Raw genomic sequence first — 10,845 nt, forward strand, 5'->3', positions numbered from 1 at the left:
AAAAGAATAAAAAGAAAGCATGCTTAAAAAGAAAATTGAGGCATGGTTTTTACTGGGGTTACAAAAACAGGATTAATAAAATAAAAAGCAGATGCATTTTTGCAAACATTCTGCAATACAATAATAATGCTCAATAAGGAAATTCTCCGTGCACGTTTGTATAGAACATAAAATGCACCAATGTTTTTTCTTTTTAAGCATCTTATACAAACATCCTGTAAAAATCTGCATTAATATTCCCAGAAATACACAGGAGAAAGCCGATGCCCGGCACGTACCTGCTCGTATCTGGTCCTGGTCGCTCGGCCGCATCAATCGCCAGCCCTCGGTGTGCCGGACAGCATAGAAAGACTGGACCAGGAAGCTCCACAGCTTATCGCGCAGAGCCTGGATCTTGCACGTAAAAACCTATGTTGAAGTGACAAATCAGCAGCTGTTCACAGGCACATTTCCATGGCAACCAGTCATTATATTCCCCTCGCTCTCTCGCCGAATCTACTTACTCCCTAAGCAATGTCGGTGATGTCATCAGTCAGAGCGCCCTGCCTCCGCCTGCCCTACCGTCCGCTCCTGCAGCATTACACGAGAACCCAGCGTGAATGTGACAGACGGGAGGAAACGCCATCTTAAACAAACACGCCGCTTTCTTCATTGGTATCTCATTCTGCCAGCTGACGGCAAAGTCAAATACTCCGGGGAGCGAGACGGTGAACGCGATTACGGCTACGACACTTGTTTGTTCCTCGTATGATGCAGCACATTTACCTACGACGCCTTCTTCTCATATTTGTGCTGTGATTTAAGATTTAAACCGCTACATACGTGTTTTTTGTTTTTGCATTGAAGTTAAAAACAGAACATGTTTGCAATAAATAAATCCAAATCCTATAAAAATATTTAACTAAAATTCTACGTCTGTATGAGCGCGGGCAGAGCGCACAACGCAGTCCCCGTGTCTTGTTCTAATTGAATTTGATAAATCCCTTAATCTCTTTACTGCTAGAGCCGTCGGGCTGCCCAGCATGGAAGAGGTTAATCACCAGTCTCTGCAGACCCCGCGTCTCTCCTATACTGCATGCATTTAAAGGGACAGCTCCACATTACTGCAGGGTTGTTTTCTTACAAGAATAAATGGCCACACAGCCTTCAACACGGTCTAATGCAGTGTTCCCCAGCTTGTGTCTCCTCCTTGCTGCAAAACTACAACTCCCATCATGCCCAGACAGCCTTTAAAATGGTCTAATGCAGTATTCCTCCACCTGTGGCTGTCCAGCTGTTGCATAACTACAACTCCCATCATGCTCAGACAGCCTTTAAATGGTCTAATGCAGTCCTCCACCTGTGGCTAACCAGATGTTGCATAACTACAACCCCCAGCATGCATTATGCACTGAAAGGCTTCTGTATGGTCTTGTGCAGTGTTCCCCAGCTTGTGTCTCCCCCTTATTGCATTACTATAACTCCCATCATGCTTCGACAGCCTTCAACATGGTCTAATGCAGTAAACCCCAGCTTGTGTCTCCCCCTTACTGCATAACTACAACTCTCATCATGCTCCAACAGCCTTTAACATGGTCTAATGCAGTATTCCTCCACCTGTTGCATAACTACAACTCCCATAATGCACTGACAGGCTTCTGTATGGTCTTATGCAGTGTTCCATATTATGTGGCTCACTAGCAGCTGCAAAACTACAACCCCCATCATGCTCTGTGAGCCTTCAACATGGTCTAATGCAGTATTCCTCCACCTGTGGCTCACCAGATGTTGCATAACTACAACCCCCAGCATGCATCATGCACTGACAGGCTTCTGTATGGTCTTATGCAGTCTTCCCCTATCTGTGGCTTGCCAACTTTTGCAAAACTACAACTCCCATCATGTTCTGACAGCCTTCAACATGGTCTAACATATGGGTGCCCCAGTTTGTGTCTCTCCACCTGTTTGCATAACTACAACTCCCATTGTGCTCAGAAAGCCTTCAACATGGTCTAAGGCAGTATTCTCCCAACTGTGGGCCACCAGCTGTTTCATAACTACAACTCCCATCATTCTCAGACAGCTTTTGACATGGTCCAATGCAGTATTCCTCCCAGAGTTGATTACTACAACTCCCAGCATGCATCATGCACTGAAAGCCTTCAACATGGTCTAATGCAGTGTTCCCCTGGCCTGTGTCTTCCCAGTTGTAGCAAAACTACAACTCCCATCATGTTCTGACAGGCTGGAGAACACTGAATTGGACCGTGCAGAAGGCTGTCAGAGCATGATTGGAGTTGTAGCTTTGCAGGAGCTGGAGAGGCACAGGTTGGGGAACAATGCATTAGACCAGTATTTTCCAAACAGGGTGCCTCCAGCTGTTGCAAAACTACAACTCCCAGCATGCCCGGACAGCCAACGGCTGTCCGGGCATGCTGGGAATTGTAGTTTTGCAACAGCTGGAGGTACCCTGTTTGGAAAGCACTGCATTAGTCCATGCAGAAAGGTGTTTTTTTTTTTTTTCAGCTGCTGCAACACTACAACTCCCATCATGCTCTGACACCCCTCGACACAATCTAATGCAGCGTCCCCCAACCTGAGGCCCTACAGAATGTCCTGACTGCCACAGACTGGGAGTTGTAGTTCTGCAACATGTTTGAGCACAAGGAACTATGGGCTTGGATTCCCTTTGGAAACAATAGGACGCAGATTTTGACACGCTCCCGTATCCTCCGCGCCATTTTTTCCTGCAGAAATCGAACGTTCAGCTTGGAGTTTTGCGTAATGTTGAGTATAGTTGGTGTAAAGAACAAGGGGCTGGAGTGTATTCCTATTTGGCGCAATGCTTATGAGCTTTCTCCCTGTTGCGTCTTCGTGTATTCTCATAAGTCGCATTTGGAGCAGCCGGGACAATACGGTAACGTGCACGCAATAATACGGCTACACGTCTGGCCAATGAATTCTGATTCCCATGATTCAGATGGAGGCCACGTTATTTATGGTTCCGCTCCGCACCCCCCTTGTCTGTGTTTGCAGCTTGGTTGCACGTGTCGCTGCTGTCTGTTTTTCCTGCATTGCAGTCTGTTTCATACAATGGATGGTATGGAGTCTCTATACAACAAAAGAGGGAAGCCTGGGAGCAGGGGGGGGAGCAGGGGCGGCCAAGGGGGCAACACGGGACAACCCAATAATCTCAGTCAAACGCTGTTACACAATAACAGAGCTTGTTGTAGCAGTGCCGATTCTGCGCACCTGAGTGCTAGTGAGAAGGAGGGCAACAAAGGACAACCCGTCAATCAGACGTTGTTATAGAATAAAAAGAGCTCGGTGTAGCAGTGCTGATTCTGCGCACCTGAGATCTTTGTGCTAGTGAGGAAGGGGGGGGGGGGGGGGGGGGGCGGTCAACCAGGAACAGGGCCACACGGGAAAACCCGTCAATCAGACCCGGTTACAGAATAACCGATAGTTCGGTGTAGTAGTGCCGACTCTGCGCACCTGAAACCTGTGTGCTAGGGAGGAGGAGGCAACACGGGACGACCCAATAATCTCAGTCAGACGTTGTTACAGAATAAACAAGAGCTCGGTGTAGCAGTGCCGATTCTGCGCACCTGAGATCTTTGTGCTAGTGAGGAAAGGGGGGGGGGGGGCGGTCAACCAGGAACAGGGCCACACGGGAAAACCCGTCAATCAGACCCGGTTACAGAATAACCGATAGTTCGGTGTAGTAGTGCCGACTCTGCGCACCTGAAACCTGTGTGCTAGGGAGGAGGAGGCAACACGTCCCGACCCAATAATCTCAGTCAGACGTTGTTACAGAATAAACAAGAGCTCGGTGTAGCAGTGCCGATTCTGCGCACCTGAGACCTGTGTGATAGTGAAAAGGGGGGGGGGGTCCAAGAAGGGGGCAATACGGGACGACCCAATAATCTCAGTCAGATGCTGGTACAGAATAGCCAAGCGCTAGTGAGGAGGGGGGCGGCCAAGAAAGGGGCAACACGGGACAACCTGTCAATCAGACCCGGTTACAGAATAACCGATAGCTCGGTGTAGTAGTACCGACTCTGCGCACCCGACACCTGTGTGCTAGTGAGGAGGGGGCGGCCGAGATTGGGGCAACATGGGACGACCCAATAATCTCAGTCAGATGCTGGTACAGAATAAATGAGAGCTCCGCGTAGCAGTGCCGATTCTGCGCACCTGACACCTGTGTGCTAATGAGGAGGGGGGTGACATCCAAGAAGGGGGCAATACGGGACGACCCAATAATCTCAGTCAGATGCTGGTACAGAATAAATGAGAGCTCCATGTAGCAGTGCTGACTCTGCGCACCTGACACGTGTGCTAGTGAGGAGGGGGGTGAGGAGGGGGCAACATGGGACGACCCAATAATCTCAGTCAGATGCTGTTACAAAGTAAACGAGAGCTCGGTGTAGCAGTGCCGACTCTGCGGCGGCATACACCGGACTGATCCAGAACAATCCCATATTCCCTGCACATCTTTAGGAAGAACATAGCAGGACTAAAGGTGGATACGGCTCTGCTGATCGTCCTCCTATATAATCTCCAGATTAACCATTTAGTGACAGGATATATAAGGGCACGTTCAGAAGAAAAACTGGATAAAAAAAGAATAAAAGAAATGCATAGCAGATTACAGGGGTGCGTGTGTGCAATCATGCGCTGCAGCAAACAAATTGTAGCGCAAATCGTCAATGCTGCAGACTTCAATGGAAAAGTCAAAATTTACAATAAAAATCTACAAAAAAGACAAAAGCAAAAACGATCTTACGGTGGATTCAGATCTGCAGATTGTAAAGGGAACAACGTGTCAACAGAAAGGGACTTATTGTGCAAATCAAGTTTTTAGGTTAAACAATTTTTTTTTCTAATTTTCCATTTTAATATGTTTATCTGTTCATACAAGCTGCGCGCCGCCAGGAGTTGCAAGACTACAACTTGGGGAATGCTGGGAGTTGCAGTTTTGGGACAGTTGGATAACACCGATCTATATCATATAATAATCCTGAAATCTTGTTGTTCTCATTTTCACCACTAGCGGAGGATTCCTGTTGTGTCTGTGATGATAAGGAGGAGGCTGCTGGAAAGTGATCTGTACAATAGTAGCTCAGACTCCGCCCTCCCTATAAATAGAGAAGACAACAGGAGCTCAGTCTCCACAACCCTGTAGAATGACCTCTTTACAGGTCCCACCTCCTCCCCCAGACCCCTCTGTCCTCCTCCTCCTCCAGACCCCTCTGTCCTCCTCCTCCTCCAGACCCCTCTGTCCTCCTCCTCCAGACCCCTCTGTCCTCCTCCTCCAGACCCCTCTGTCCTCCTCCTCTAGACCCCTCTGTCCTCCTCCTCCTCCTCCAGACCCCTCTGTCCTCCTCCTCCTCCTCCTCCTCCAGACCCCTCTGTCCTCCTCCAGACCCCTGTCCTCCTCCTCCAGACCCCTCTGTCCTCCTCCTCCAGACCCCTCTGTCCTCCTCCTCCAGACCCCTCTGTCCTCCTCCTCCAGACCCCTCTGTCCTCCTCCTCCAGACCCCTCTGTCCTCCTCCTCCAGACCCCTCTGTCCTCCTCCTCCAGACCCCTCTGTCCTCCTCCTCCTCCAGACCCCTCTGTCCTCCTCCTCCAGACCCCTCTGTCCTCCTCCTCCAGACCCCTCTGTCCTCCTCCTCCAGACCCCTCTGTCCTCCTCCTCCAGACCCCTCTGTCCTCCTCCTCCAGACCCCTCTGTCCTCCTCCTCCAGACCCCTCTGTCCTCCTCCTCCAGACCCCTCTGTCCTCCTCCAGACCCCTCTGTCCTCCCCCTCCTCCAGACCCCTCTGTCCTCCTCCCGACCCCTCTGTCCTCCCCCTCCTCCAGACCCCTCTGTCCTCTCTCCTCTCTCTTCAAATGGAATGTGTCATCAGAAATTTTTGGTCATTTTGTTGTTCAAATTGTGCAATTCGCACTGTGGCCACTAGGCCTAAAACCAAGCCGAGACTTCATGTGGTGCCTGCGAGAAGGAGGAGGCTGCTGAAAAGTGATCTGTACAGAATTAAAGTGAAAGGTGACACATGTAGAAAGAGAAAAAAAGACAATGGGAGCTCAGCCCCCCCCTCACAGTAGATAGAGAAGACAATAGGAGCTCAGCCCTCCCTCCCAGTAGATAGAGAAGACATTAGGAGCTCAGCCTCCCCTCTCTGTAGAATGACCTCTGCACTGGTCACAGGAGAGTTTCCCTTTTATGTGAATTGTACATCTCCTGTCTATTGATGCCTATTTCCATGGGGCTTGTTGTAAAGCATCTCTCTAAATGCAGTTAAGAACAGCTCAGGCAAGATGGCCGCCCCTAAAATAATGTACTAAAATTAAAAGTACATATTTGGAAATATAAATCTAGACAATATATTCCCTTTAATTTGATTCCACCTTTCTAATACTACTGTTTTTCCATTTCTATAAACATCTGAACACATTGGCGCTCGTGTTCCATTGCTCTTAGGCCCATTTTATTTAGGACTATGACCGTGGGGAGCCTGGACCGGCCACAATCCAATGCTTTATCACATGTGATCTTCCTCCTTTGATGAATAAAGTCTTTTTCTCCTCTGGTTCCCGGCCTCCAGTATAGAACAGAGATTCACTTCATCGCTCCCACAGTGTCCACTTACCTGGCAGCAGAATGATAGGAATTCTAATAGAGAATGGCGGCATAATAAGACTCTGATCGGAGACACCAATATAAGATCGTATGGTCTTCTCTGTCATGGATACTATGTAGATAGAACGTGAAAACTCCTCCAAACCAAGGAGAGTCAAACAGGCGCCTGAGACCAAGATAAAATTTACAGTTTTTCTTTATTCCCACAATGCAACGCGCTTCGCGGAACGAACTTCAGCGAAATGCATTGCATTGTGGGAATAAAGAAAAACTGTCAATTTTATCTTGGTCTCAAGCGCCTGTTTGACTCTCCTTGGTTTGGAGGAGTTTTCACGTTATATCTATATTTTGCACAAAGGTGGAGCGGCTGCAGAGACCCTATTATACTCCATCTATATCCATGGTTGTACTTGGACAGAGTACAACCGCTTCTGCTAAGCGCATGTTCATATGTTGCGTTACCATTGTATCCTGAGATATCACACTACGGGGCGCATCCTGTTCTTTTATATTTTAGAAGGATACTATGTGACTGTCAGCGTTGGGCCTGGGCTATTAGCATCTGCCACCATAGGGGTACATACTCAGCGCTTTACCTACTCCTGTACCACTTACAGTAAGAACTATAGCGCAGAGTCGGTGTAGTAGTGCCGATTCTGCGCACCTGACACCTGTGTGCTAGTGAGGAGGGGGGAGGGGGTGTCAGCCGGCCAAGAAGGGGGGGAATACGGGACGACCCAATAATCTCAGTCGGACGCTGTTACAGAATAGCCAAGAGCTCAGTGTAGTAGTGCCGATTCTGCGCACCTGACACCTGTGTGCTAGTGAGGGTGGGGGGGGGGTGTCAGCCGGCCGAGAAGGGGGCAATACAGGACGACCCAATAATCATTTCCCAACCGATGTACCTCCAGCTGTTACAAAACTACAACTCCCAGCATGCCCGGACAGCCGTTGGCTGTCCGGGTATGCTGGGATTTGTAGTTTTGCAACCGCTGGAGGCACCCTGGTTGGAAAACCCTGCACTATATGGATGCAACATGAGTATTAACAGATTGCACAACATTGTAATAGTATATTTCACAAGCACAAAGTGTAGTTTTTATACCGCGCACCACATTACATTTTTTGCCTATGGTTTTGCATCTAACTAAGCAAAGGAATGTAGATTACATGTGCGAGAAAAAGTAAGTGAACCCTGGCTTTCTGCTACAATTACCAATAAAATATGATCTGATCGTTCACGACTCCAGACAAACACAATGAACTAAACTGACACCACAGATAGTTGTACTGTTCACGCTCTTATGCGCTCAAGGCTTCTCTGCCTTTCCCATGAGGATTCGGTGTCTGCAGCAAGGATCCCCCCCCCCCCCCCCCTACAGGCTTGTCTGTCCGTCCTCTTGGGGCTCCTCTGCCCCCCCCCCCCCCCGCCCTCTCCTCCTGACTCTTCTGTCCGTCCTCTAGGGGGCTCCTCTGCCCCCCACCGCCTCCATCGGGCTCCTTTGTCTCCTCCTTAAAAAGAAAACGGTCACCAGTTCACCCGCACTATAACCTGATACACCAGTATATAGTGCGGGTGAACAGGAGACCGATGCGGGGCCTCAGACTGCTGTACCTACCTGCAGTCCGGAGCCCCGATCCTCCAAAGGTCCCCCTCTTCCAGCACTGACTTGCGCTTTGAGGCGGGCCCGCCGGCTGGATTTATACATTCATAAGCGCCGGTCACGTGAGAGTTCAGTAGGCATGAGCCCTCACTTGACCAGCGCTTATGAATATTTAAATCCAGCCGGTGCGCCCGCCTTAAAGCGCAAGTCAGCGCTGGAAGAGTGGGACCTTTGGAGGATCGGGGCTCCGGACTGCAGGTAGGTATACAAGTCAGAGACCGTGAACTGGTGACAGTTTTCCTTTCCTTTACGTTCCTGCCTGTAGGGATGGTGAGAATATGAACTTATAAGATGCTTCCCGCCACACCCGTAAGTAGTCCCCTGGGCGGGGAGCTCCTCTCACCTAGTCCTGTGTCTTCAGCTGGCAGAGACGCCCCCTTGTCTTGATTGGCAGGTCGCGTCAGAGATATGACGTGGGCCGTCAATCAAGCGGAGGGGGCATCGCTGCCGGCCGAAGACACAGGACTACGTGAGAGGAGCTCCCCGCCCAGGGGACTACTTACGGGTGTGGCGGGAAGCATCTTATAAGTTCATATTCTCACCATCCCCGGGGGACGCTCCCCCGGGGATGGGGAGGATAAAGATTTTACCCTATATAACAACACTTTGCCAAGCCTTATATAGGGTAAAATCTGATGATTGGTTCCCTTTAACCCCATAAGGATTCAGCCCATTTGGGCCTTAAGGACTCACACAATTTTATTTTTACGTTTCCGTTTTTTCCTTCTCGCCTTCAAAAAAATTGAAACTTTTATATTTTCATCCACAGACTAGTATGAGGGCTTGTATTTTGCGCGAGCAGTTGTCCGTTGTAATGCCATCTCTCACTTTACCATAAAATGTATGGCGCAACAAAAAAAATACTATTATTTGTGTGGGGAAATTAAAAAGAAAACCGCAATTTTGCTAATTTTGGAAGGTTTCGTTTTCACGCCGTACAATTTATGGTAAAAATGACGTGTGTTCTTTATTCTTCGGGTCAATACGATTTAAATGATACCCATGATAACATACTTTAATTCTATTACTGTTGCACAAAAAAAAAAAAAAAAAAAAATTTTTTACCAAATTAGTACGTTTAAAATCCCCCGATTTTGAAGACCTATTACTTTTTCATTTTTCCGTATAAGAGGCGGTATGAGGGAAAAAATTTTGCGCTGTGACCTGTACTTTTTATTGATACCATATTTGTTTATATAAAACTTTGAAATCCATTTTTTGTAAAAAAAATTTGGAATAAAATGTTATAAAAATGCAGCAATTTTGGACTTTTTTTTTACGTTCACGCCATTCACCGTACGGTATCATTAACATATTTTAATAGTTCGGATATTTACGCACGTGGTGATACCAAAATATGTATATAAATTATTATTATAATTTTTTTTTACATACACTTTTTGGGGGTAAAATGGAAAAACTGACTATGTACATTTTTATTGGGGGAGGGGATTTTTCACATTTTTTTAACTTAGATTTTTTATGTTTTTTACTTTTATTTATACACTTTACCCATTGGGGACTATCTAAAGCAATCATTTGATTGCTAATACAGTTCAGTGCTATGCATAGGGCATAGCACTGATCAGTATTATCGGTCATCATCTGCTCTGGTCTGTTCGATCGCAGACCAGAGCAGTAGACCCGTGGGAGGCAGCAGAGGCAGGTGAGGGGACCTCCGTCTGCCATTCTGGACTATCGGATCGCCGCGGCAGCGCTGCGGCCGATCCAATCATCCATTTTAGTGTCCGCAATTATGCAGATGCTGTGATCTGTATTGATCACGGCATCTGAGGGGATAATGGTGGACATCCGCAAGATCGCGGATGTCGGCCATTACTGGCGGGTCCCTGGCTGCTATCAGCAGCCGGGACCTGCCGTGCATGACCCGAGCATCACTCCGATGCTCGCGGTTATGTATAGGACGTAAATGTATGTCGTTGTGTGTTAAGTACCACCTCATCAGGTCATACATTTACGTCCTGCGCTGTTAAGGGGTAAAAAAAAAAAAAAAGAAAGAAAAAAAGAAAAAAAAAAAAGGCACCTGCCATAATTCTTCAGTGGGGTTATTAGTTTAGTTACATCGTGTTACTATTTTTGCACTTTTAGAGGATAAGAGTGCAGCATTGCAGGGAGGTTATGGCTAAACAGCACCACAAAGCGCCAAACGTTTGCCACAAAAAAAAAAATTTGCTGTAAGGTATCAAAGGTTAGCATAAAGTTAGGACAAAAGTAATTATAGATGAACCAAACTAGAAAAACAGCCATTGTGATAAATTTGGCGCATCTATTCTAGTGCTAAGCTGTCTAAATTTAGAACAAATATTAATAAATCTGCCCCCACATATGTGAATGGAGACAGAGCCGTGGAAATGCCTTCATTTTGTAAAGTAAAAGCTGAAAGGCATGACGCGGAGCATTCACAGCCGGCTGGTCGCTATGATTCATTGTGCCCCTCGTAAACGCACGCTGGGAGAACCACATTGAGGGATGGTATTTGCTGTTCTGTAATTGTCGGAGATGAATGAATACGCTGCTCACATAGAAATGCTATA

The 10,845-nt window shown here is 47.6% G+C and overlaps 1 protein-coding gene across 1 annotated transcript in view; it reads right to left on the minus strand.

The window, feature by feature from the left end:
* BTBD8 (BTB domain containing 8) overlaps positions 1 to 10,845 on the minus strand; it is a 99,731-nt gene that overhangs the window by 37,019 nt on the left and 51,867 nt on the right. Inside the window, exon 11 of the mRNA XM_056526726.1 lies at positions 279 to 408. Coding sequence (XP_056382701.1) covers positions 279 to 408 — 130 coding nt within the window. The remainder of the gene's footprint in view (positions 1 to 278; positions 409 to 10,845) is intronic.

This window comes from Hyla sarda, chromosome 6, assembly GCF_029499605.1.
Source record: "Hyla sarda isolate aHylSar1 chromosome 6, aHylSar1.hap1, whole genome shotgun sequence".
NCBI classification, from domain to species: domain Eukaryota; kingdom Metazoa; phylum Chordata; class Amphibia; order Anura; family Hylidae; genus Hyla; species Hyla sarda.